The following is a 27955-nucleotide window of genomic DNA, read 5'->3' on the forward strand; positions in this document are numbered from 1 at the left end:
TCTTACATCGAAAACATCTGGGCGAAATTAAATAACTAATAAAAACGGAGGTGAGTGTAAATGTCAGCAGTTTGTGGTGGTGCTGTGTTTTGTTTCCAAAGCAGCACATTAGTGTGTTTCATATTCAGGACATGGGCTCTTCTCTGATTTTGGTAAACAGTGCTGGCGTTTACATGTGAGAAAACTCAAAAACAAAATATCCTCAATATAAGCAAAACATTCATATTCATCAAAACACTAATTGAAAGACACAGAAAGGGTTGAGTGACACTATAAGTTATATTTATGGACGGACAACAATACAGATATATGATTGAAATAAATTCTACTTTCATTTATTTTCGGAAATGCTGTTCCAATGTGTTGCATTAAAAGTGAAAGAGTGGCATCATAGTGAATTATGTGCTTCTGAAGAATGCTAGATACAGTTGTAATGCATTCAAATGATTATCTCAGTTATCTACTGTAAATGTTTTCCAAATTTTTGAGAGCACATTGGTTATATTTATCAGATCTTACAGTTCACTCCAGGTGTTTGATTCATGCTCTTTAAAGAATCCCCTGCTGATTAAACTCAGGAGTTGCTCTGCGAGTCAGGTTCATTAAATCGGCACAGGATGTTGTCTGCTGAACATCTCTCCAGGGTGCCACAAACAGTTCTGTGAGCTTATTTTGGTTACTTACTGATTTAACAATAATATTTTAGAGTGGCATGTTAGCATACCGAGAAGAGCAACCATCCTTAAAGGGACATTTCCGACTTTGGCGCCTTCAAGTGCTAGTATAAGGCCATCTCAGAGACACTGAGAAGAACGTGAGGAAAGACACAGTCTCTGATTTTCAGCAAGATTGTCGTAACTTTTTCACAATGAAAAAACTATGTCAACACACGGTGGCATTGAACTGGTAGATGTGGATTCAAAGCTGTAATGCCAGAAAGCATCCATTGTGTTGAAGTGTCTGTACCCTGAGCCTGACCTCTGACCTCCCCAGACTGAGAGAAGGTAGAAAGACTGATGTGGAGTTTGGGTTTTAATAACCCCAATGCCTGCATTTCTAATCCAAAGAAAAAGCTACTTCTCAAAACAAGCAGGGAGTAAGTCAAAAACATAAAATCAGTCAAGATCAATTATTATTTCAGGTCAGGCAATCGCAGACTAAAATGCAGAACACAGGGCTTGATTATAATATGGTAGAGAAGTGACAGCATCTGAGTTGTGAGAGATGTTAATGTGAGTCAACAGAGTAGACTATGCCCACTTTGTCTCTTTCCATATTCAGAAATAATCACTTGTATGCTGTCAAAACAATACTGAACAGGTAATTCAAGTAAAAAAAAAAGACACATATAGAGATAACAAGTCAGGTCTTTCAATAATTAAAACATCCAGTTTACATGATTTGGGGAGTTTCATTTCTATGTTTCGAGTTACCGTATATGAAGGGTTTCCATGAAGTGGCAGTGGAGAGATCACACCACCCCGAATCCTTGAATTGAGAGCCCCGTTAAATTGAGAGCAGCTGTTTTTAATATCGGTCACAGTCCCGCTGAGTTGCAAGATGTGCCTGGAACGTCAGCAAAATCCCTGTTACTGGTACATTCATCAGAGCCGTCCAGATAGTCCAAGAAGCTGTCATTCCTCAGTCCAGTGGCCTATATTTCTTAAACGAGTGGTAGGCCTGTATTTCTTCCATCAATCACTGTTTCTCTTAAAAGAAAGTTAAGATATTCTCCATTACAGTAGAAAGAACCCATCAGTCACCCTTGTCTGAACCCCTCTTAAAGCCCCCCCCCCCACCCCCCACAGTTTCCTTAAGGCCTTTGTGGTCCAGCTTCTCCGTCTTCTCTCTTGCTTCCTATTGGTCATCGTCATATCTCTGAAGTGTGTCCTCCAGCTTGGCAGTGATCTTCTGGAAGAAGCCGATCTGCTGACGGAGGTGGTGCTGCATCTGCGAGCGGAAGTCCCGTACACGGGTGCGGTGGAAGTGCTGGATCTCTGCCAGAGTGGCGCAGGAAATGATGTTGCAGCGGTCGTGGAGCTCACCTTCCTGCTTTGGGCAGTCCTTCACCTTGGTCAGTGCACCTGGAAAAAGATGGGGGTGTAAAACACAGCCTCGAAACATAATCTTGCATGATACAGCTTCTCTGGATAGGTGTGGTAAAATAAAAAAATCAATGTTATGTTGTTGTTTATATATGCAATTTATAATATATATATATATATATATATATATTTTAATGTTTTTTGTATCACAGTATTCGATTTCTTGCTGAGAATTTGCTGAGAATTTTGATACCGCTCTCATGTTAAAAGAGGCTCAAGCAAGGAGACGGTTAGCTGAACTTAAATAATAATCTACAATAACTTGTTTTTACATTTGGTTTTTTATATGTATGAACTAAACCATATATGATGTTAATTAATAAGCTTTTGAGGCCTTAGCTTTTCCCTCCAGATTTCAGTCTTTTAACCTAGGCTAATCGCCTCCTGGCTGTAGCTTCATATGTAATGGGCAGATATGAATGTGATGTTGATGGGATCATCCCTATGTTCCAGGGTCCTATGAGCAAGTGTGTCTCTTGATATAAATTAGCATTGTAAGGGACTGGTATGGACTTTGGAACTCAAAATCCGTTTACCCACTGTGGCTAATGTCTAAAGCAAAGAAAACTATCTTGCTCACAAATTTGATGGCGTAGGGAAGAAACACTGCTCAGAGCATAAAACACTGTGATAGGTCTCCGCATTGTGTCATATCAGGAGAATAATGACAAGAAATCAAATAACCGAAATGTCAAACTCAAAGACAAGAGGCGAGCTATGAGAACGGACAGGGAAGACAGAGAAGACATTTTCTTGGACAGCAGGAATTATCCAGCTGAGAGGTCAGATTAATCATAGTTTATTTTTACTAAACTTTACAGAAGCTAGTGGGACAGCAGCTAACCCAGAAGTAATGCTGAGACAAGCTGGCCCACAGTTAAATAAACAGCTTTACAGAAATGAGCTGGTTACTGCATGCCTTTTCCAGGTTTCCTAGCAGTTACCCAACGCCCAGTTGACTCAGAGTCTCTAGTTTAGTGTGACTAAACCTTCTTAGGGGGAAGTAGTACAGTTTGGACAGACATGACCCATGAAAAAATGGATGGCAATAAACTCAAGAGTAAGGTTCTAACATGGCAGGATGTGGAGGGAATTACAAGCTAACCTCTGACCTCGTTGACCTAGTCTCTCTTCCCATTTCTCTCTCTCCCCCTCTCTCATACATACACACCAAAAACACACACACACACACACACACACACACACACACACCGTACCTGCACAAGTACGCTAACAAACTGAAATGAACTTGGACTTTGCTCTCCTCACTGCCAAGGGGATTACGGCACTGTAAGCTGAACTCATGTCCTGCTGGCTGGTGGGAAACTTGTACAGCTCTGTAACTATCTGCAATCCCTCTCACATACACACCACTCCCCTATTCTTCTTCCTCCTCCTTCTCTTCAACTCACTGGATCACCAAGAGGAAGGAGGAAAACAGGGAGAAGAAAAGAGGAGGAGGGGAAACTAATCCTGAGGCCACTCCATTTTGCATTCCTGCAGTCCCAGGGCAACACAGGACAAGAGGCCCAGGAATCTCTGTTCATTCAAATAAGATGTAGCCTTTGGACCTCACAGACAGAACCAGCAAGGTCTGACCATACTGTACAATTAGGTCACAAATGTCTGATAATCAGTGCTCTAAATTAGCCATGTTTTTGTAATTTGGTTGATGTTGGAGAAATGTTTAGAGGTATATGAGATAGATATTTGTGGAATCTAGACCTTCAAAAACATTTTTGAAAATGTGAATCCTTTGTACTCAGGTTTTCTTTGTGTGCTGAGTCAAAAGAAGATCATCCAAGAGTTCATTTAGTTCGAAAAAATAAGATGTGATATCATATCTTTGCACTGATGCAAACATTTCTTATCAGCTTTCTTTCAATGAGGGCCCTTCACCAAACCAGCCATCTATTGTTCCCAACTATGACAGGAGTGCAGACTTTGCATTGTAGTGATGTGTTTATGGGCTCAGCAGACAAAACAAAGCTTCCTATGACGGCAGTGGTGGATTATTCATCAGCCAGGACAGATTACATGATCTACCACATGATGGGTACTTTTAGGGAATTCTGAGTCAGTGACTCGCTTTGCTGAATAAACTTATTTCTCAATCAGTTTGCAACAGTCATGCAAAATTTCCCATGGCCAAAATAATAAAAAATTGGTGTAGATCCAAGAATGTTTACATTTTATTCAAATGGGATACGGTTTGTATTTTAGAAATAAAAAACTGAAAGAAGAAAGACTGCTGTTTCCCTTTCTTCCACAAATCTCATTAGTTTTCTCATAAAGCTTCGCTAGCTATGGTTTCTGGAAGTGAAAAGCCATGCTGGTACCCAAAAAGGATGACAGTGCTTTGCGTGAGATCCTATGAAAGCAGAAAGGGATTCCCTTGATATCAATTTAGGTTTAAGTTTGGGTCAGTTTTGAGAGTAAAGATCAGTTTTAGTTAAATTAGCTTAGTAAAGATTTAGGTAAAGTTTCCAAGTTTCACTAAGTACAAGAAAGTGTTCTTTGCCTGGTTTAAATCATTCGGCTCCAATGCTCTTTGACTCGTTTCATACAAATAATTACACATTTCAAGATCATGCGCCACAGAGAAATGTATTATTTTTAAATATAACATAAATTAAGTAATAGATTTAAACTTAAGCTTATTAGTCAAAACTTAAATAGTATGAGTATCTTCCAGTGCAGCAGAAGTGAAGGAAATGTTCAAACTTCTCTTTCAGGGACAGAAAACAAAGTCAGAAAGTAGGTGAAGTCCCGTCAGTCTCAGGGACTATTGGGATTCAGACTGTGTTTCCATAGTTCGAAGCTGTGATTGTATCTAGAGAACAGAGCTCAGAGGACTATAGAAACAGTGCCTCTAGGTTTGGCAAAAATCAGGACTTTGCGTGCCAGGAGCAACTCCCTCCTCCCAACCTGCGGCGAACTAACAAGCTAACTCCTCTGCAAGTCTTTTGTACATGCCCATGTGAGTCTATGTTTTTCTGCGTTTGTGTTTTCCTCATGAGCGAGGACAGGCTCTCTCAGTACCCAGTGTTACAATGGACTGGACTGCGATCCGGTAAAATGAAAACAGATGCTGAAACAGTATCTGGCTCTCTGTCAGAAAGGGAGGCTGCAGTCTGGACAGCTTCATTAATTATTTTTTAATGCAAGTAAGAATAAATAAATGTGTCTTTTGTTCCAGAGGAGATTATACAGCCTGCAGGATGGAAACTCGAGAGCGTGAGGCCTGGTTTTGTTCTGACTCCTCCCTAGATTCAAACCCTCCACCCTGCAGAGGCATCCATGAGTAAGAGTCCTGACCACTCACTCCCCACCATAGAAGCTAACCCTTGGCCTCTGACCTCTCTGTGAAGAGAAGTATGCAAGGTCCTGCATCTGTTTCACTTCTTGCAAGCATGTTGGAGGTTTAATGCATTTTTTAAAATCAGTACCTCCTTTCACATCTGTCATTGCTTGCCACAGCACTGCACAATTTCTCCCTGTGCTTACATTTATAGTATCTGGCAAAATGTGGTTCTAGTTACAGTGCGCACACACACACACACACACACACACACACACACACTTTCCCACCTTTCTGCACATGGATGATATCAGGAAAGTTGGCCAGGTGTCCTCTGTAGAGGTCCAGCAGGTCAGAGATGGGATCCAGGTCGTGGCGTGGCTGCTCAGCAAAATACTCTCCTATCGCCTCGTAAGCTTCGCCAGTGTCCGCAATGGCTTTGTTCAGGCCAGCAGAGTAGGCCTGCTGGTCCAGCTCGAACGCCTGTGCCAGGAGCTTGAAGGATTGTCCGACTTTCTGGTACTCCTTCTTAAACCCCGCCATCTGTTTGCGAGCAAACTCGTTGATGGTGGTATTCACGACCACGCTGTTCTCGTCCATCCTCTTGGTGAAGGTCTTGAAGCCTTCGATCTTGCTCTCCACTTCCTGGAGGTCCAGAGGGACAGCAGGCGTGCTAAAGAGGAGATAATTTTATGACCTTATGGCTTTATTTTGAAAATCCTTTAATTCAAGCATTACATCATCTTAATAATACAAACATGTGAGAGCAAAAGTGCTGTTATTTATGGTTTTTTGGTGTACCTTCTTTCCCTCAACTTGCCACATACTTTTACTTCAGGTAATGATTGCTTACATTTCCCAGGATGCCTTTTACAATCTCCAGAGAATGTGCTGCAACCTGATATGTTCAGTTGCTTATAGACGTGGAGTGTGCATGTTATAGTGATGACAATAGAGGAACGAGAATAATAGTTTTTCAAGTTAAGAAGGTGAGGACCATGGCCCTTATTGAAAACCCGATATGTGTTGTAGCAGGATTGCATTCTGGTCTATGTCCTGCTCTTATTAGTGTAGATGTTGGTCTCTATACCTCTTCTTTGCCTTATTGTATAACTGTTGAAGGCTCTTGGAAAATGGTGGCTCCAGAAAGAAGCCCTTGTTCTTGAATTGCAAGTGCCTAACATCAAACATGGTGCTTTAGATTAATGAAAGGCTTGTGCATCTCCACTGGAGCTGATGGAAATATCATTTATCTTTATTACACAGCAACCCACAGCCATCTCACTTTCATTATAGGCTGCAATAGGCATGTACAAAAAAACCAGCTGGATTCAACCATCACATTCTGATCCGGGATTCAAACCCACAACTTCTGCAGTACAGCCTCCTACCTGATTGTGAGGAAGAAATTGGCCCCGACCAGATCGTCCCTCTCTGCCTTCCTCTTGCCCTGTTTCCAGGCCTTCTCATCTGCCCCGCATGTCAAGAAATGTTGGAAAACATCACAGCGTGCCAGCACTGGGTGGCTGGTCATGTGGTTCATCCACCAGATCAGTCCCTTCCTCCGCTTGGAGATGAAGTCCTCCTCGAAGCGGCCGGTGGCCTGCTTCTCCGGCAGGTGGGGCACCGAGATGACGGGGAAACGCTCCACGAGCCGAGCGTACAGCCAGTCGAAGTGTTTATACCTGCAGGGATGATTAAAGGGGAGACACGTGGGAGGAATTATGTGGACATTTTTGAGTGGATGAGAAGGGAGGGAGAAGGTTTGGTGAAAAAAAGTAAGTGAAAAAGTAGTGAGAAGGAGTGGAAAAAGAAGGGGATGAAGAACTTTTCCTCCGCAGGATGAAGTGTAAACTGAAATGTTAGGGAGTAAGTGTAACAAGGCAAACAATGTGAAAGGTGGAGGGGGAATCTCAGAAAAGGAAGGGGAGATTCCTGAGGACTCCAGAGGGCAGAAAGGCCACAGTCAGCTCTGTTTTTGTGGGAACAATTGTGGACACAGGAAAAGCCACAGGAACATTTATTTTAAGTGTGTGTGTGGGGGGGATCCGGTGAAGAAACAAGCCTCAGAGAGGGGAGAGGATGAGGAGGAGAAGGAAGAAGACGGCCTGTACCTGCGGTTGACTTGTACATTAGTGTGCGTTGGAGTCAGGCCGTAGGACATGTAGCTCTTCATGCCTTTGAACTTGGTCTGCTTGGTGGGGTCGTCAATGGTGCATGTGAAAGGATAGGGGTCCTCCTGCCACTCCGGCCCATGCTTCCCCATCACCACGCAGATCCTATCCCCGTCCTTCACAAAAGCAGAGGCCTCCCCAAGCAGGAAGGCCTCCCCTCCGGACTTGACAAAGGTGGAGAACCTGTTGAGGTTCCTCCCCACTGTTGCTGAGCTCTTGGCCTGCTGCTGATGCTGCTGGGTGCTGGAACGTCGCCCGGGCAAGGAGGACGTCACCGGGTACAAGGGCGGCGTGCTGCCGAAACCCTGAGGCGCATCGGTAGCAGTAGAGCTGTCGTCCCAGTCGTCGTCCCAGTCGTCGTCACTGCCCTGGCTGGTGCGGAAGCTGCCCCCGCCACTGCCACCACTACCGGCCCCGAGTCCTCTCTGAGACTGGGAGTCTGGGGAAGTGTAGGAAGTGTGGGTGGGTGTCTGGACTTTGATTTTGGGCGAGGACAAGCCATTGTTGTTGGTGTTGGAGGTGATGTGCTCCCTGATGATCTCCACATAAGATGCAGGGAAGAGGCCAGCCTCCCCCCTGCTGTTCTCCCCCTCAAGCCAGCCCTCCAGCTCCTCCTCATTGAACAGAGTCACCAGCTCATTCTCTGTTATGGAGATCTCCCCTGGGTTTTCAGAGTGGAAGTCATACAAGACTCTGGCCTTTAATGCCATACTTTAACTAATAATGCTTGTGTCTTTTTTGTTTCTGTGTCCAGGTCTTTGTTGCCCAAGAACTTCCCTCTGCTCCCGGATTAAGCCTTTAAGAGCTCTCTGAAATTTGGGTGAGATTTAGATCAAGCAGCAGCAACAACTGGTCTATTTTTTCCACTTGTGTCACAATCAAACAGTCTTGTATCCGAGATTCGTGCATATAAGAACAAGAACACAAACACGCAGGCTTGTATCCGACACTCACCTCCACTGTCCGCTCCGGTCCGCGGGTTCAAATATCATTTGTTTCCATGCAGAACTTCATCAAAGTCGGAAAACGCAGAGGAAACTGCCGGTTAGAGTTTGATGAATTTGCGACTGTGTAGCTGAAGTAGGCTATTCCTCCAGACACAGCCTGTTAAAGTAGGCTATTTTTTTCTCCTCTTCTCTCTCCATGTAAGTTAAAGGCTACAGTCTAACACGTAGTAGACTGGCTGACTAGCGGAGGGTGGAGCCAGGGGCAGGTTCAGTTAAATCACCGAATTCATACATGGAAACCCCCCTTTTTGAAAGCTCCATCTTAAGGGCATCGTATAAATGTATCGTCGTGTTTGTATGTAGGCCTAGTCATACTTGTCCTGAACCCAATGACCTATCGGTCGCAGTTGCAGAAATTATGGAGCAATGTGCTTTTATAAAACCTCAATATTTAGAAATGAGAGTAATATAGTACAATATGCAACACCAGAAGTATCAATCGGTAGTCATTTCATTATAGAAATGTGGGACTTTAGGAAAACAGCCTTCTGGTGTCAAACACTGCACATAGGCCTACATCATCTTGCACAGAAGATTAAACATTCAGGGGAGGTAATTTGCCCAAATTTAAATTAGCTCAAAACTTGCCCAAAAAAACTGCCAGAAAAGCTACTTTTGGGCAAGTTTTTGCAGCTACGAATTACAAACATTCCGTATATTTTCAATTTCAGTTCTTTTTAGGCATATGGTACTAATTTGAAAATATATTTCCCCCTAGAACCTGCAAAACCCCTTAAAACTGTATGAAAAATTGTCATTTTAATAGAATTGTTGTCACAGCATTCCCTTGTTTCATTGATTATAGGGGGAAGATATTATATAATATAAGATAGATAAGACAAGATAAGATCATTTGTATGTGGCTGGGCGCGTTGATCCACCCCGGCCACTAGAGGTCAGTGTTCATCATCACATAGTGATGGGAGACAGCAGTTCCTCCTCCTGTCCAGGTCCTGGCAGTAAAGCGACTTTGACGTTGGGTTCTGTCGATGTTAAACCTTCCAGACAAAGAATGTGATAATTAAGCAAATGCTGTACATATATGATATTCATGATATTTCATGATACATTATTTGCGTCATAACAAGATGGAACGGGGAAATTATTAGAGAGACCAAAACCGTTTTTGTACCCGGCTGTAAACATTGTTTATTTCTGCTGTAAATCTGTTTCTTTTAACGTTAGGATTTATGGTAATTAACCATTGACTCGCATTTGGAGCCAGGCTCGAGTGGCCGTTTTGGCTTTTCCGCGTTGGCTTTTTCAGTCACCGAGGTTACTGCTTGCGTGAACCCTACCTGGACTCACAGCTGGAATGTTTTAATTACTAATAAAAGAGGTAACGTTAAATATGAGACATGTTGGGCTGTAGGAGCTTTGGTCTTGTGCCTTGTGGATTATGGTTTGCCTGCTCTGACGACTGATGTGATAGACACGTAGACCGTCTGATTGATGGACAACACTGTCTGTTTGTTCCCGATGGTGGTTTGAGTTTAGTTTCAAGTGAGAGTGCATGATCGACTCACTCATCCAGCTGTGTGTTATTGTGCGAGTGCGTGTGCGTGTGTGTCGACTGCCCATTTAAACTGTAAACATGAAGATGTAACCTAGCCTACACATTGGGCTATTAGTATAAACCTATCTCATAATGGCTTGTAACATTGTGATGTCAATCACTGTTTTTATAAATGTGATCATTTTGCCTTCTTTAATCACATTAACTTTCACCTACACTAGATATTCTAAATCATATTAAAGGTTTCAATATTGATAGTATGCAAGTAGTGTTAGTCTAATATTTAATAATATTTTAGGATGGGAATAACACAAACTTGTGAAACTTGTGCAGACGTCTATAATAAATCAAGAGTAACAAGTCCCCCTCTAAGAACCTGTAGGTTCAAGCTACAGACCACTGAGATCCTGTATGTGGCTGAGGGATGAAAGGGATTAATCCACACTAAATGAACAGACCAAAATAAACTCTTTTGATAATTGGTTTAATCATTAATTAAACATTTGCTGGTTCCACCCTCTCAGATGTAAGAATTTGATGCTTTTTCTCTGTCACACATAATAAAGGTAAAATGAATCCTTTTGGGTTTTGGACTGTTATTCTTACAAAACAAGACATTTTAAGTTGTCATCTTGGGCTATTAATTGAAAATGATTAATTGAATTAAGGAGACAATAATCTGCAGATTAATCGTTAATGAAAACAATCGCTAGTTGCAGCCCAAATTTATTAAGGCAGTTATTGCATGTTTTAATGTTAAAGAAATTCTATATTCATTTAAGCAAACCCTTACATTAATTTGAGGGAGGCGACCTGAGCCTTGCAATGTTTTAAACCAGTGGTTCTCGAACTGGGGTGCAAGCCCCCCTGTACATAGTTTACACGTCTTGTGTAAAATAATGTCAAGTATTGTACAACTTCAGTTAAAAGCCTAGATCCAAATAGACGCCTGCCCTTTTTACTGCCCTGATGTGGCTACACATTTTGACAAATAAACACAGAGCTTCTGCAGGGGGAATGTGGATGACCAGGACAAAAATATTTAGTGGAACTAAGTTGAATGAATATAATTTATAAAGGGAAATATTTGCTGATGCTATCGTGCTTTGTTGGGCTTTTGCAGGGGGGGCATGACAGAAAAAGTAACCAGTGTTTTACGCAAAACTTTACTCGAAAGGGTAGGTCCATTTGAGTTTAGGTCAAGGGTAGTTGATAGTAAATTAAAACGCCTGAGCAAACCAAGATTGACAAGCAGCACAATACACACAATATATTCCCTTAGATATTTATGGAAGTTTTCTTAAGATTCAGAAGCAGGATCGTTATAGGCCATACGCTAAATGGGTAAAAATTTCAGTAGTGCTGGAAAGAAAAGATGGTGAACCAACTGGAGAAAACAAATCTTTGAAAATGTTTCTGGTGTTCTATAGATGTAAATAAACATTTGTAGGCATCACACAGTAAACTTTGATGAAGTTATTTACATTTTGGCAGCCATAACAGATCATCATGTATACACTAAACCATAAATGACTGCAGGCTGTAGACACCTTGCCCTCTCTCTTTCTTCTGTAGGTTTCTATCATGACCGACCCAGTTCAGACCACCTCTGACAGTCTGTGTAAACTCGTCCGCTGGGCTCACAGCCACGGCACCATCTGCAACCTCATCCCCAGCCTGCAGCACCTCACTTGTGGTACCTATGGTAACGTACTTACACTGGAGGCCATACCCCATGCCAGCAGTGTCCCTGTCGCCGTTTGGGGTTGTGGTGCTGGACACGCCTACCATTGGCCCCTCAGTGACCGTAGCAGCGGCTGCGGAGGCTCAGCGAATACCAGCCAGGGCCTGGAGAGGATTGTCGGAGGACGTCCGTCCAATAAGGTAAAACAGAGATTTGAGGTATTTTGTCTTTTTATTGTTATTTACCAGTGGCTTTGATATGTTCAGCACAACCATACTACTTACCATGAAACATCAGGTTTTGTGTTCCTGACAAATTTGCTACACCTAATTTGATGAATGCATCGCTTATCGTAAACTGTGATAAGCTTCATCCAACACCTTTGTAGGCAAGAGTCTTCGAGGGAAGAAGTCTACAAAGCTGCGGCCTTCTGACTTCTAGGTTACCCAGATAGGATGGTTTACAGAGGATTTAAGATGCAGTCACAAATGTCCAATTTATACAAATGAAATAGTTTTGAAAACTAAAAGAAACCCCAGTTGTATCACCAAAAGAAAGATAAAGTGCCACCTTTAATGGCTGCATTTTTAAGGAGCCCTTGGAATGTGATAGTCTTACAAACCTGTTATGGTGTTTTTAGTGTTCAAATGCAGATTTGGAAGGAGGCAGTAATCTGTTCGCTGTCTACCAAAGTCTGTTTTTTTGGTACCACCTGTAGGAGTCACAGATTCTACACATACAGCCTTTAACGGGGGGCCTAGTGATTTACAGTCACACTTCCACATAGTTGGGGGGCTTGCAAGAGACACACATTTAAAAAGAATGGTCAAAATTGATGCAGCAGAGGCAAGACCAGATCCCGACTTATTGTGACTTATTCTGGTAGAGTACAGGTGACGCTCCAAAAACACTGGATCCTACAATTCCCATAATGCAAATCAATTGCATCTTTTGTAAGACTTCCCCTGCACGGTACATGCAGGTTTTCTGTCTGTCAGAAACTGAAGCAGAAGCCAGATGGAGATTCGGTGTGTAACTGCACTTCCTTTCTCTCATTATTACCTTTCAGGTGAGAGTGAAGGCGTCATGTGACCTCTCCTGCAGCGAAGCAGCATCAGAGGGGGAGGAGTTCAGCAGCCGGCTGTTTGACATGGCTGGATGTGATTCATCGGCCACAGACGAAGATGGCGACTACGAGCCCCGCCTATACAGGAAAAGATGCAGGGCACTGGGAGGAGCAGTTGACGGGAAGAAGGTCAAGCAGGAAGCAACCTCAGCAGAGAATACTGACACTACCGCAAACATAGCTAGCACGGGGCTAGCATTAACAGGCGCTGTCGATATTTCGCAGGCTTGTCAGGCACAAAGCACACACTCTCAAATCACTCTCACACTGTTGCCCAACAAGCCCCTCCCACGCTTCCCCCAGCCCCAGCATGGGCAGCATCTGGGGTTAGTGGACCCAGAGATGGAGCTGCTAGGAGGAGGCAGCTGCATGGCAGGGACCACAGAGCAGGCCGAGAGATGCAGATCCACCACAGAGACTACAGAACAGACTGCAGGTACAGCATGGACAAACATGTGGAGATAGGGACTGCACGCTTTGATTGGATATTTTTTTCATCTGAGTGGTAAATAAAGGCGGTTTTCCCCAAAAGTTAAAACACAAGAATACATTATTATTAATAAAACACAAGATTATTTTAAGATTCAAAACAATACAGAAAACAGTTTCTTACCCAGTATATGTATGTGTGTGTTTGTACCCAACTGTCTGGCTTCCTGTTCGTTTCTGCAGGGAGGCAGAATGAGCTGGAAAAGTTGCGAGCGTTACTTTGTGCCGAACGCAGCCACAACCAGCAGATGACAGAGATCATCACCAGCCTGAAGCAGGACAAAGAGCTGCTGCAGCATGAACTCACTAAAAAAGCCGAACTCATCTGCGACTTCCTGCAGGACAAACTGCGGCCAGGTAAGAGTTTGCTTGGAAAACCCACCTGTTGGTGAATGAAGTGACTACACTGTACCATTTATCAAAGTTCCTCACGTAACAATTATACACATATTAACAAAAGAGATGCAAACATTAAGAAAAAAACTATACTACTATACTAATCAGCAATTTAGTACTTTGAACTGTCTACATGAAAGTATGGAGGTCCCGGAGTGTCAAAATGAAAAATAAAATAAAAATGCCATTGAAAAATACTCTGAACTATACTTAGCTAATATATTTACCTAAGGGGCGGCAGTAGCTCAGTCCGTAAGGCCTTGGCTGGAACTGGACTCGGACCACAGATACGGAATGTGGACTGGAGAGGTGCTATTTCACCTACTGGACACCGCCAAAGGTGGCCTTGAACAAGCCCCTGAACCCCCAACCGCTCGCTACGTCGTACCAAGTGTCGCTCTGACATCTCTCCACGTGTTCTTGCTATAGGTCCTATTTGTGCATGTGTGTGTATTTCAGACCTGTGTAAAATACTAACATTGACTTTCCCCTTGTGGGATTAATAAAGTCATCAAAACGATGAAGGCAAAACTGCTGCCCATTGTGTTTCTCTTGCTGCACTGTTTTACTTTTATTGGCATCTTATAACATAAACCAAATTTCAAAGTTGCCATTGTTCTATTTCTTATCCTAGAGAAGCGGTGGTCTCGCTGCTCTAATCAGACGGAACCGGGAAGTTCACAAATGACCTCTCCTGATGATGTGGAAGAATTTGATTCACCGCCGCTGTTTGACTCATTTGAGGAAATGGAGCTTCACCCTCTGGAGCGCCACCGGACCCTGAAGACGAAGAGGAGCCGGGACGGGGAAAACACTCGAGTCAGGAGTAAGGACATGACACAATAAGGAAGATTAACGATAACAACTTTGATTATAAGTGCCCATAGAGCAGAATGTATGGTTATTAGTAAATACTGCAGTTATCAGTTTTTTGTATGTGTTGATTTATCTCTGTCACATGTCCCTGTATGTCTCCTCTCCAGTGAAAAACGTGGTGGGTGTGATAGCGCGCTACATGGCAGCCCTCAAAGAGTTTCGCCACAGCGTCTCCATGAAGGTGGCCTTCGACCGGGTGGGCGTGGACCGCAACACCATCTCCCGTACAGCGGCCATAGCTGAGCTCAGTCTGGCCGCTCCAGAGGTGTTTCACGCACTGCCACCGTGGGATGAGAAAGAGGAGACGCTGGCACGTTACGCCCATCGCTGCCGACAGGCGATGGATGACAGCATTAAGGCCAAGATCAAAACAATGAAGGCAAAAGGCGAACTGCTGCCCATTGTGTCAAAGTGACAAACAGACAACAGTTGCTGACCGACTCCTTCTGACTGAACATATAAAGAGAAAATCCAACACTCACGTCAAGGGATTCACTTCTTCTGCTGTGCCATCAGTCTGTTGTGTTCAACTTATTCCACAAATGATATTGGCAGGATGTTGTAATTTTCTTTTGTAGTACCAACTTTTCCACAATCTCTTCTGATCATGTGACTGCATTAGATTCTGGCTCCATTTCTGCTACTAAGGGTGTAGAAATCTTTCTGCCTCCTCTACAGTGGATTTGTCCTTGTTTGGTTGTGAAACATCGGTGCAATATTGTGACTCTAGAAATAATAAGCTCTTGTTCCTAGATCCTCTGGGACTATCATCGAAACCATTTAGTATTACTTTTTTTTTTTTTTTAAATTATTGAAGTAGAAAATAAAAACAGATACTCTATATAAATTAAATGCAACTATTTTATTATTCAAATCCACTACAAATGTAAAAAACCTGACAAAATGTGCATTTAATGGATTATGGATGTGATTGGTGCCGAGAAAGGTCTATAGTATTTCTGTAGACCCCCTGGACAACTTGACAGGATGTTTCACAGCTATCTGGAAGCGTTTTCTGACTCTTGAAAACTTTCCAGAATTTAGCAGCCAGTATATTAGTCTGGGAAATGTAAAAATGATAGTCTCGCTCCCCTGAGATTGTTTACAACACAACAAACCACTGTCCATTAATAACAGAATTAAAAGAGGAAACCGGGAGAGACATGGGTCCGATGTGCACATATGTCGTTTCGAAGCTTTGTCTCACGCCGCAGGAGGAGGACGAGAGGTAAAAAAGGTCAAGAATCAGGCTCCAGGCGTGGAAGGACAGGGAGGATGAGGTTCCCAAACGAGGAGTCTTGAGTGATGAAGAAGCCTGACGAGTGTGTGTGTGCATGCTGCCAGAGAAGACAGTCAAAAGGTTTGCGTTAACATTTCTGACCACATTCACCGTTTAATAATTGTACTGATTAAACAAACGAGACAGACCGTATCTTTAGAGATGCTGGCAGACAGAATTACAGAGAAACCTTACAGCACAGTAGCCGTGGAGAAAACAAACAACAATCCCTTTTTAGGATATGTAGAGAACGCAGGAGGTGTTGGTTTGACAAGTTTTTGTGTTTTTTACCCTCGCCACATTAAATCACATTACTGTGTTTGAGGCTGATGCAACAACCACGCAGTGACTATTGAGCCTCCTTGCTCTTCAGCAAGATACTTCATGTTGTCTTGAAACCTCTCTCTCTCACTCTCTCTCTCTCTCTCTCTCATAATGATTTCAGACCTCTGTGTAAGCCGGTGATAGGGGCCTGCGTGCTTGTGATTTACAAAAAAGTGACTACATTAAAAGCAATTTGTTGTGCTACTTGTTACTGTGTGGAAAGAAGTTGTGGGAAAGGATATAAAGTTGCTTTTGTTTCTTTCTTACCTGCAGGGCAGCTTTTTGCTGGGCAGCGATGTGCTGCTGTTCTGCATTGTCCCTGAACTCCTTCAGACTCGGTCTGGACAGTGAGATGCTACAGGAGAAGAGGGCAAGGAAAAAAAGAGATGTAACTGGAAATGTACTAACGATACTCTCTAGTATATATTACATATATACTATGGCTTTATGATATCAATGCTTAACCCCTCCCCCCCCAAAAAAGTTTCTCTAAAGGTTTTGACCATGGCTGTACACTAACTCTACCTGGCTCCAGGAGTGCTCATGGACTGATTCTGCATCAGCCGCCTCCTCTCCTTCTCCAGCTCGGCCAGGATCGCCACCCGTGCCTTGTTCGGGAAGGCTGGATGGAGAAAAAAGAAGAGGAACCGACAGAAAGACAATGGCGGAGGAGGGAGGGATGGAGAACAGTCAGCTACCAGCATTTCCATTTCAAGTGAAGGCAGTGTTAACCACACAATAATGAGATAACCAATGTTAATTAATTTAAAAAAAAATAAACAAAAAAACATATATATTATATTATATATACATATATATATATATACACACACACACACACACACACACACACACACACACACACACACACACATATATACATACACACACACACACACATACACACACTTTATTGTCTTGATAAGTTGCAGAGATATACAGGTTAAAATTGCTAAAAAATAAGATAATGTTTAACCAGTTATTTAATGTTTTACAGAGCAGTAAGATTAGAATGGCATTCATTCTAGAATAGATCCGATTAAAAATGTAAAATGTAAATAAAATCCATCTCAACAGCTGAAGAGATAATGGTGGAGAACATAATAAGGGAGTGATACAATTTTGCTTCTGTAATGATGTAGTGACAGTAGACGACCAAAAACTACTTGCATGCTTAATTTCGAGAGACTTATGGCCATAAAGACTTGAACAGTAATTTGGCCCTCGGTTTGTTATAGTAACTGTTGATTTCTTTCAGCTTTCATGCATGAAATCCTGAACATTGTAGCACTATACTGGATTATGTGTAACGTTAGCTAACTTACGCCCGTCCGTCAGGAGTGGTTACAGATCGATTGATCAACACAAAGAGCTTCAATACCAATATAACGTTAGTTTATCCCAAAACAAAAGAATTACCTTGTCCTGGTGGGTTAGTAGCCATGTCGGTGCAGGTAGGAAGAAATAAATCAAAATAACAAACTAGAGACAGGACTAACGTTATATTAATGGTTTCAATTGTATTAGTTTGTGTTTCCTCCGACCAGCTAATGTTGTAACGTTAAGTTCACTTAGCCTATTAATGGATTTCAGACAACGATAAAAGTCCCCTGGAAGATAAATATAACTTAAGCTTCAGCTAGGATAAAGTACACAGAACTTGCTGTTGCACACCACTATAACAGTAACTTAAAGTTTAAAATAACGATAAAACTCGTGGTTATGTAGGGTTGGTCCGTCGCATTTTGCCTCTTCAGACCATTTACCGGTTTTTCAGCTCGGAAGGTTAGATAGGAGGAAGACAGGAGGTCTCACACTGCTCCTATTTCCGGTAACCAATTACCATCATGAACCAAGAGAATGGCAAAAAGGCAAGTGAATGAGCACCATGATGAAAACCTAAATCAATAACAAAATATTATGAGGTCTTTAAATGAATCAATATAGCATATGGAGTCCAGTTGTCCTTATGTGCATACACATGGGAATTAAAATAAAACCCTGTACGCCGGATAAGTGGTTGATGAAAGATGGATAGGTAGTTTCCTCCAATTGTACATGCTCAATTAACTTAGCACATTAGCAAAACGTCTCTGGCATTATTCATGTGCTTGTGCACACGGTATTTATTCGACAGCAGAAATTGCCCTTAACACAAATGACTAGTTAAATAAAAATCTTAAGGTAAGGTCCAGTGGCTACTATCTGTTCCCCTTGGGCTATCAACCACATTTTAATATCAGCTTGCTTAGCTATCAGTGGAGAGAGGTTAGTGACACTGACAGTATCTCTATTATAAATTATTAATGACCATCGTTCAACCATGAAATAAGGTTAAAAGCTCTGGGGGAAAGCTCATTAAACTTGATTAAAATGAGCAGGAAGAGCAGTTTCAGTTACAGGTCGCTGATCTTCTCAATAGACGATCTTTAGAGTTTCTTTCGTCGCTTATTGTCACGTGATGCCTAATGTTTACATCCGGGTCCGTGTGGTTTAACATCCGGAGCTGCGCAGTAGGAGTCAGCTGACAGTTGCGACCAACCAGCGGTTGTAACATCTCAACTGAAGAGACAGTGAACAGAGAAAAATCCTCCCTCTGTCTGTACCAACCGCATCAGCCGCGGAGAACCGGACAGCCGTTACCCCCGACACCCGGCCACGTCTTCCCGCTTCCTGCAGGATGAGTGTCGGCGCTCCGAGAGGCCTGGCCAGCTCGGGGCAGAAACCCATCGCGGAGATCCTCCACCCGCTGTCCGGCACCGAGCAGACGCTGTCCGCCGCCGAGGAGCCGCTCTCCGTCACCGTCAACGTCGAAGGGGACAAGGTAGGGTCTGCTGGGACTCAACCAGGGGATGGAGAGAGGACGGTTCACCAAATTAAATTCTATACTCTTAAGCTATTTTCAGGCTGGCACCAGCTTTAATGGATAAATTCCACGAAGTAAGAAGTAGCAAACTGATGGAAGTTAAATGGAGAACACGGGCTTAACGTTAATAAACGGCATTTCTAGTTAGTTTTGTTTGCATTGTAGGTTTACTGGCAAGAACTGGAGGTTAGAGTTGAGCCTGGGCTCTTTGAGTTTGTCACTGAATTACTGTAACCAAAAACAGTGTTTAAGCTAGCTAACATTATTTCTTATATTACAATTATTACAATACAGCAACTAAAACACCAAAACCATTAAAAAAGAAAAGAAAAACAAGCACAGAGAAAAGGAACAGAGGGAGAAAATTATCTTAATGCACACAAACTCAAAAAATACACACAAAAGGTTACTATGATCGAACCATTTAAGGGACCTGCCATCATTATCAGTCTAGGTGTGCTGTATAAACAAGGATGGACCAAGCAAACAAATGTCAATGCTTTTATTCTTCCTGCTGTTGTTGTACTTAGGAGTAACAACCTTTGCAAACACTTTGCAATTAATTATTGCCAACAGGAGATGCTATGATACATCGTTCCAACAAGGTTGCTCTGCATGGTAAGGTATTTTCCTTTTCCATTTTTTTTAAATAAATGAATAATACACTGAGCCAAAAACAACCTCCACACAAATCAAAAATGGTGAAGTCTACTCCCACCACCAAGGAGGTTATGGCTCTGGTCCCAGCCTGCCAGCAGAATATTCAAGTTGTCAACACATTGCAATAAAATTTAATGAAAAGTAAGATCATGGGCCTAGGGAACAATGGTTAGTCTTTGGTTAGATCAGGATGCATCTGTAGATAAAAAAAAATAAATAAATAAAAGGTTTTCTTAAGATTACATTGTTAAAATTTCTAACCCCACCCCTTTTTTTTAATTTAGTCCCAAAATATCAATAATGTTGTGAGATTTTGGGTACGACTATTAGTGTGTGCATGCAATATTTAGTCATACTGGTGGAAATGGTCAAGTGAATGATGGCTGTGTTTCGTTTAGCTGCTTCAGCTTCAGGGTCCTGGTACTGTGCATGCTGGCTCACTGTCACACTGCCATGGCTTTCTGGGATGCCTGAATAGAACAGGGCCATTGTTAGCACTGTATTAGCAACACCTGTGCTTTTCCCACTGCCACAAGACAACACGTCTGCTATGAAACAAGGCCTATAAAGATAGTAATGTGGATGTGAACCGTGTTTCACCCTTCGTCTTTCTTTCGCTAAAGCTGTCAAATATGTTTATAGAATGCGAAGTGACTGTAAAGCCCTAAAATGCGACATTTAAGCTCACAGAGTTGCTAAAAGCTGAACTCCACATTATAGCCATTCCCTTATCACAATATTAATTTGTACATCCCCCAACTCTGCTGTACATTAAGAGCACATCTGGTTCCTCCAATTTCCTCACTGTCTGACTGTGTTGTGGTGGCCTGGTTGATCAATCACAGTGGTGTAATGATGCAGTGCAATGCAGTTATCTGAACTGTGATTACCAGTGTAAATTAGCACAGTGTAAAAAAAAAAGAAAAAGAAAAAAAGAGCTCTTACAATGTCAGGTGTGTGTGTGTTTCTGTGCACGTACAGTAGCAGAGAGAGGAAAAAGTGGCGTGAATATGCGTGTGGACTAGCAGAGCGTGTATGTTGGGAGACAGAATGGTAGCACTTTTCTCAACACTGATTTAATTGGAACTTGCACTCATGCCCACATCAGGTGATTTAAAAAAAAAAATAAAAAAAAGTGATTATGGTTGAACATTAGCTTTCCTGTTCTCCCACATCTGCACCTTAACTTGTTTCAGGAAGAAAGTAGTTCCTTTTGTCATATGAGAGGACATGAGCAAGTTTAGATCAACTCAAATGTGGCAGTGCAGGTTGTCGTAGTGACAGATTTGGTTGTTAGTTTTATTTTCACAACCGCTTTTGATGATGCAACCCTGCTGCCTCTGTGTTTTCCCTACCCTCCTGTTGCAGTGTTTACACTTTGGTCTTTGTTTACATTTAACACTGTGCTGCCTGCTGATGTTTGCTAATGAGAATGAGAAATAATATCATCCAGTGTATAGATGTGTTTTTTTTTTATTTAATATATTATTTAGACTTAAGTAAGCAGCTAGAAGTAGAAAATCAACGAGATAATTTGCTTTTTTCTAATGTCCAAATACACAGGTCGCCTCTTCATTCAAGGAGCCTCCACTTCTGTCCAGTTATTTGCCTTTTTATAGCTTTTCTGAGCACTCTTGCTGTGTTTGGATGGAGCCTGCAGGGGAAATTTGTTGTTTGCTCTCCACTTGCTAAAAAAAAAAAAAATAACGACAAATACTGACAAATTGAAAGTGCTTGAACAAATCTGTCCCCCTTTTGTACACTTGAAGTGTCATCTGTGAATACTCTATAAATAGTTTTGCATCAGTTTGACAGTGATATTGATCACATCTGTAGATCCAGATACTGATTGTGTTTTACAGAAAATCTGTTTGTCCAAAAAGTAGAAAGGACGCCATGAAGGTCACTTCACAGTCTGTTTTTATAAACTAAAAGGCATTACATGTTTATTGCAAAAACAAACTAACACACAACAGTTTCTTCCTATAAAAAATTGTTCTTTGGTCACCATATAGATGACAGGAGTAGCCATTGTTTTCTAAGTTTTTGTATTAGGGCTGTGGAAATGCATCCCCACTCCCCAAATGCTCCATTTCTCTTCTCTCGCCCATCATTGAGTTAGAAAGACAGGAGCAGTGTCAGACGATGTAGGGTGTGTACGCAGCAGCAGCCTCAACAAGAGCCCCATTGACGGAGAGAAACAACTGCATCACCATCCGCATCAATCTATCAGCTCTTTGTCTGCAGGTTTTCCCATGGCATCGTCTTAATTCTATTTCCCCATGGTTTCTGTCCACGCAGGAAGCTGGGCTGACCAACGGTACGCCGATTGAGACGTCGAGTCCCGCCTCTGCGTCCTCGCTGTTCAACCGGCTGCAGCTGGACGACGACCTGGAAGCAGATGTCCGGGACCTCTACGCCTCCACAGAAACCCGTGACCTCTTTGTCACAGTTGATGACCCAAAGAAGCACATCTCCACCATGGAGACGTACATCACCTACAGAGTCTCCACCAAGGTCTGCTATTGGCTAGTGTCATGATAACACCATGATAAGTCCATCTGACTTTCTTTGGACACTATGGGCTTTATTATAGTGGCTGTTTAGCATGTTTAAGCCCACCTATCAATCAATTATAGTTAATGTTACTGCTAACCATTTTTCAAAGGGTACAGTTAATGTCTGCAGCACTTGTAGATCGGTAGTCCAACATTTAGTCTTTGTTTTGTTGTGTTTCATTGTTGTTTTAAAAACTCTCCTTGGCAAGTTTGATATCTTAGTCCTAGTCCAAGTAGCGCTGTGGGGCAATGTTTTTATGAATGTGTCCTCGCTTTGTTCAGGTCTTGAGCACATGCACGTAATGCGCACTTCTGACCATTGGCCCCAGAGTGGAGATGAATTCAGTGATTTATGTGTTGTCCTTCAAATCTCTCTGCCAGCAAACAGAGCAGGAGGATCTCAGAGGCACCGCGCTGCCTGACAGAACTTAATTTGTTCTGACTTCCAGCAGAGAATCGTAGCTTTGGATGCCTTTTCCATCGTGTAATGAAAGAAACGGATTCAGAGGAAGACACTGGCAGGAGCCGTCGGGTGGCGTCATGACCACAGTTGCTATGTACACTATGGTGTTTTGGCTCAGAGGCTGCAGACAAATATCACAACCCAGTGTGAACACAAAGTGTTAATTGAGAGCACGTAGGGAGCTCTTTTAGCATTATATTGTCAGAGAGAGAGAGACCGACAGTGTGTGTGTCTGTGGTTGTGTGCATGCACACTGTCAGCTATATTTCAAGGTCAATAAGCATGTACAGTAATCTGAAATGGGCTCAGATGTACAGAGACATAGCCGCCCTCCAGTCTAGTGTGTGCATATGAATTCTGTCGCTTTGTGCATATATTAAAACTAATGACAAATATCTAGGCTAATCATTAATAAACGTATGTGAATGCTGTGAAGTAAAACAGGATTCATTGCTACTGATGTGATCTCCAAACAGAAACAAAAAATGGGCCCCCAGTAAAACAATGTAAATTTATTTAGCTGTTATCGTGAAATTAAGGGTCAGAATTGGGCTTTTAGTAAATAATTTAGGCACTGTAATACAGCAAATGTGCTTGTGTGTTTTTTTTTGTTTTTTTTTTCCTTTTCTTCAGACAACACGGATAGAGTTTGACCTGCCGGAGTACTGTGTGCGACGGCGCTACCAGGACTTTGACTGGCTGAGGATGAAGTTGGAGGACAGCCAGCCAACCCACCTCATCCCTGTAGGTCGAAATGAGCCACGACGCCGCCTCCTGTCCTGCTTTCCGCCCTAGAAACACCTAATTTACACTCTCTGCTCTGCTTCTCCTCTTTCCTACTTCTCCTCCTCCGTCCCTCTTCGTCCCCAGCCATTGCCAGAGAAGTTCGTGATGAAGGGCGTGGTCGACCGCTTCTCGGAGGAGTTTGTGGAGACCAGGATGAAAGCTCTGGACAAGTTCCTGAAGCGAATTGCCGACCATCCTGTCCTCTCCTTCAACCCACACCTAAACGCTTTCCTGTCTGCCAAGGTAAGACAATGCAAAGGTGGGAAGTTAGAGGATTTTTTGCCTTTTATAAGAATTCATGTCCATAATCGCTCCTTCAGCCCCAAAACAACAAATTTTTCAAAATAAAATTTTTTATTGATGCAATAGTTTGTACATCTGCTGCTTCAGGCTGGGTAGTTGTTTATGGTTTAAAATTGAATCTGGAACAGTTAAAAGCAGAAAGGAAGATTTTGAATACTGAGGATTTCTCACCATAATCGCCACACGCACACACTTCCAGGCGCCCTCACTCTGAAGATCATAAACATTGAGAAACACAAGGTGGACATTTACTCTTTTGTCACAAGCTTAAATGCAATTAATTGTATGCAGCACCGCGTTATTTTGCGTGTTTGAATGCGAAACAGAACCGTAATCTCAGCAGATCTTTCAGTAAACACTATACCACAAAATACAGAGCTTCTGCTTCCTAACTTGTGCGCGCGTGTGTTCTCTCTGCCTCTGCCATCAGTCACAAATTTTGTCTCTAAGTAGCTGAGACACAAGACTTTATTGATCCCTGTGGGGAAATGAGGTTGTTGCAGCAGTAAAATAATTGGACTCAGAAAGAAGAGACAGAAAGAAAGTAGGGCATATGCACACTGGAACAGCATCAAATCTACAATGTAAAATGTGTGGTGAAACGCTAAAGGTAATGAAATAACAAAAGAAGCTGTCTATTCACAAAATATATTGCCATGTTAATATATTTGTCGCTTCATGCCTTTCTAGTGGGATTCTTGATATCATGTGGCCTGTTTGTCACTGTGCGTCTGCAGGACTTGAACAAGCGCCAGGGTCTGGCCCTGCTGACCAAGGTGGGCGAGTCAGTGAAGCATGTGGCCGGCGGCTACAAGCTGCGGGCGCGCCCGGCTGAGTTCTGCGCCATGGGAGAATACCTGGACACCTTCAGCCAGAAACTGGGGACCATCGACCGCATCGCCCAGAGGATCCTCAAAGAGCAGTCAGGTAGCGGAACGGTAGAGGAGACGGATGACTTAAAATGACTCGCGCGCCATGTGATAGCTTCCTCCACTGTACTCACATCGCCTTGGCTCAGTGAGTTAATTGGCCCTCCCGTTCCTGCTCTGCTGGCGTTTTGGGACAGTACGTAATTATCATCCCCGCTCTCTCACGGCAGCAGGTCTTATATGTTACCACCCTGACCATTCAGACAGGGCTTTGAATGTGAGAGCCAATTAGTTGGCAATCTGGATGATGGCGGATTAGGGCCATTGTAGATTTTTTTAATTTATTATTATTATTTTATTTTATTTTTTTTTATAAATGTACGAAGGGAGGGGAGTTGTATTCAGAAAAGACAGTGGTAAATTCACAAGATTGTTTTTTTTGTTGTTGTTTTTTTTCAGTCAATTATACATGACAAGAGTCAGTGCAGACAACAGAGAAGAGGTGGAGTTGTCCGATATGAGGGATTGCAAAAAAGCCAATTGAAAGCTTGTGTCACATCTGAGTCATTAAAATGTCTGCAGTACTTCTCGAATTTTTACTCTTTTGGTCAAAAGTATCTTGTAATACTGGTTGGTGAAAGTGGTTTATATGTGAGGGCTGTTATTAACATCTTTATTCCCTGCTTTTATTAAAATACAGAGACTTTAACACAAGCAATCAATAATATCAATTAAGACTGGATGAATTAATATAAAACGAATAAATGAACTTAGGGACTCAAGGTTTTAAACAGGAACTTAAAAGAAGCATTTGTTTTTCTCTTTGATCTTCCATTTACTATTTCTCATCATTTATGCAGAGCCTTATTGTGGCTCATGAACACTGGGATGTAACAAGCACTTTCACTGGCTCGAGAGCTAAAGCCACTTCTGAGTAGTTACTTCTTCCAAACATGTATTTTAGGCAGCAGGAAGCAGCTTTTTAACAGCAGTGTGTGCTGCATGCATTATGGCCTCAACTATATGTTGTACGTCTTCTCTGAGTACATATATATACTGGCAGCTATTTGTATGTGCTACATTGTGCTTGTGGTTAGTTTGTGCTATGAGATGGTTCAGTCTTTAGACTTTACGCTAACACTGGCTCGTATGAATTTATCTGGAGTATTGACTTATTTAGTGCTGCAGTGTTTGATTTGGAGAAAAACTCACAGACCTTTGGGCTTTGAGTGTGCAAAGTTCATATGTATATAAGACAAGTGATTTTGTAAATACCTGTCATCGGCTGTGTGAAATGTTTGATGTCAACATCTGTTCAGGTTTTAGATTTTGTGGGTTTGTGGCCTAAAGATCTGCAATGTAAACGAAAGCTCCTTGTTTACGTATTGCAGGAGATAAGATGGAAACTCGGGGACTGTAGATAATGAAGGCCCATGAGCTGACAGAGTGTAAAAAAGCAAATGCCATGCATGCTTGACTCAGCAACCTGGCGTTTAGCCATCACCCTCTCTCATGTGTAATTTACAAATATAGATTTTGCATGTTGGTTATGGCGATCCCTCCTGATCGCCTGTGAGGAAAGAGAGAAAGTTCTGCTGTGATTTGTTTTCCAGTCCAGCAGAGTTTTGTGGTGTTACAGAGTATTAAAGAGGTCATATTATACTTTTAGGATTTTTCCTCTTTCCTTTATTGTGTTATATGTTTATTTGTTATGTAATAGGTTTGCAAAGTGAAAAAGCCCAAAGTCCACCCCAAAGTGAGTTACCATTTCCCACAGAAAACACTGCTCTGAACTGCCTGAAAACAGCTCGTTTGTAGTCCAGCCTTTACTTCCATAACTTACCTGCGTCACTTAGTAAAGCGTCATTGTTGAACAGTTTCCACAAAAACACCTAAATTTGAAAGTAAAATGGTCTTACAATAAAAGTAAGATGCTTCACTCTGTAATTTAAACAGAGCGCTCAGCATTCTGGTATAAATAAAATTATGAACCTGAAAATGAGCTCCTTTAATGTAGACCATAACTCTTCTTTTCTTTATTTCTTACTTGGCTGTCTAACCACCTTTTTTTTTTTTCCACCCCCGCTAGAGTACCTGACAGAGCTACGTGAGTACGGCGCCGTGTACGCCAGCTGGGCGGGGTCTGAGGAACAGCTGCGGCGTCCCCTGGAGGGCGTGGCCAGCTGCGTGACAACGTGCTGCAGTTCGCTGGAGGACCAGAGTGACAGCATGAGCCAAGACTTCCTGCCTGTACTACGAGAGTACGTCCTCTACATAGAATCCATGAAGGTGAGAAGGATGAGGGATGTTGTTCAGGAAATGTTGTTTGTTTGCAGAGAGCTGGACACACAACAGTGAGTCAGCCTGGTTGTCAGTTAGTGACTGCGGTCCTGCACAAATAAATAAATAAAATCCTCTGCAGCCAAAAAAGCGTTTTCCCCATAGAATCAAAATTATGGAAATTATTTTATTCATAATTAGAAAAAAAATCATACACAAACAAATAATTTAAGAATAGTTCTTATATCTTGCCACCAAAACATATGCTTTGTCAAATTGCCTGTCTTTTGACAGACTCGTTCATTAAAATGAACTAATCTTTTTTTTGAGTCATTTCGTTCATTTGAACTAGGCTGTTATTGCGGTGCTGCAGCCCTATAGTGGGCGATTATAAAACAGCGTCGTTCTCAAACACGGAAGACTGCCTGGCTTGCTTTATTTGACAAAGTATAATGCACAAATTCACCTCTTGATTACTGTATATCATTATTATATAAACCCCCCTGGGCCCACAACCAAATTCAAACCATGTAAAAACCACAGAAATATGTTGTCTATATGTAATCCACTACTCCGCCTAAATCCTTCCATTTTCACAATCTTTCCTGAGTATACAACCAGACCTGCCACATAAAGGCTTATGTATATAATTACTATCATTATCTCTAAAGTGCTCATTCATACAGTAGCCTAACGTCCCTATCCATGAGTAAAATATCAATATCAGATTTGCAGTAAATATACTTAAGTAATAAGCTTGATACACTATATGAATAAACACACTCTTATTAAAATTCAACCAATTTAATAATAATCTGGATCAAGCCACCAAGTTCTTAAAGAACTCCAGCACAGAGAGAGGAACAAAGAAATAAACACATATAAACGCAGCA

General features: G+C 42.2%; 4 protein-coding genes across 8 annotated transcripts in view; 2 read left to right on the forward strand and 2 right to left on the reverse strand.

Annotated features, from left to right (window-relative positions):
* Positions 1-260: 260 nt before the first annotated feature.
* LOC123981295 (sorting nexin-18-like) lies at positions 261-8819 on the reverse strand. 2 transcript variants are annotated; one of them, XM_046065985.1, is made up of 5 exons: positions 8535-8819; positions 7521-8389; positions 6798-7091; positions 5697-6079; positions 261-2084 (listed from the first exon to the last, which is right to left on the reverse strand). In XM_046065985.1, the coding sequence occupies exons 2-5, from the start codon at positions 8288-8290 to the stop codon at positions 1858-1860; spliced, it is 1674 nt and encodes a 557-aa protein (XP_045921941.1). In that variant the 5' UTR covers positions 8291-8389; positions 8535-8819; the 3' UTR covers positions 261-1857. The 2 variants fall into 2 exon arrangements, with proteins under 2 accessions (XP_045921941.1, XP_045921942.1); XM_046065986.1 differs by having other exon boundaries at positions 7521-8395.
* On the forward strand, positions 7552-15445 carry LOC123981296. Its single transcript, XM_046065987.1, has 6 exons — positions 7552-9926; positions 11679-11987; positions 12857-13349; positions 13586-13759; positions 14433-14624; positions 14782-15445. The coding sequence occupies exons 2-6, from the start codon at positions 11688-11690 to the stop codon at positions 15087-15089; spliced, it is 1467 nt and encodes a 488-aa protein (XP_045921943.1). The 5' UTR covers positions 7552-9926; positions 11679-11687; the 3' UTR covers positions 15090-15445.
* Positions 14366-18060, reverse strand: LOC123981303 (SOSS complex subunit C-like). Of its 2 annotated transcripts, none has more exons than XM_046066007.1 (4): positions 17697-18060; positions 16803-16899; positions 16545-16632; positions 14366-14578 (listed from the first exon to the last, which is right to left on the reverse strand). In XM_046066007.1, the coding sequence occupies exons 1-4, from the start codon at positions 17719-17721 to the stop codon at positions 14534-14536; spliced, it is 255 nt and encodes an 84-aa protein (XP_045921963.1). In that variant the 5' UTR covers positions 17722-18060; the 3' UTR covers positions 14366-14533. The 2 variants fall into 2 exon arrangements, with proteins under 2 accessions (XP_045921963.1, XP_045921961.1); XM_046066005.1 differs by lacking the exon at positions 14366-14578 and adding an exon at positions 15518-16011 and having other exon boundaries at positions 17697-18052.
* Positions 18061-18805: 745 nt separating this feature from the next.
* The window catches only part of snx30 (sorting nexin family member 30), a 20630-nt gene continuing 11480 nt past the window's right edge, over positions 18806-27955 (forward strand). For 2 of the 3 annotated variants that reach the window (XR_006827729.1, XM_046065999.1), the window contains exons 1-6: positions 18806-19101; positions 22105-22320; positions 23458-23568; positions 23695-23853; positions 24651-24840; positions 26872-27071. Coding sequence is in view for 2 of the 3 variants with exons in the window: in XM_046065999.1 (XP_045921955.1) it covers positions 18958-19101; positions 22105-22320; positions 23458-23568; positions 23695-23853; positions 24651-24840; positions 26872-27071 (1020 nt within the window). In the remaining variant the exon portion in view is untranslated. Of the gene's footprint in view, positions 19102-19741; positions 19762-22104; positions 22321-23457; positions 23569-23694; positions 23854-24650; positions 24841-26871; positions 27072-27955 lie in introns of those variants that run through there. The other variant, XM_046066000.1, reaches the window with a different exon arrangement.

The sequence above is a fragment of the Micropterus dolomieu genome, linkage group LG13 (assembly GCF_021292245.1).
Source record: "Micropterus dolomieu isolate WLL.071019.BEF.003 ecotype Adirondacks linkage group LG13, ASM2129224v1, whole genome shotgun sequence".
Lineage (NCBI taxonomy): Eukaryota > Metazoa > Chordata > Actinopteri > Centrarchiformes > Centrarchidae > Micropterus > Micropterus dolomieu.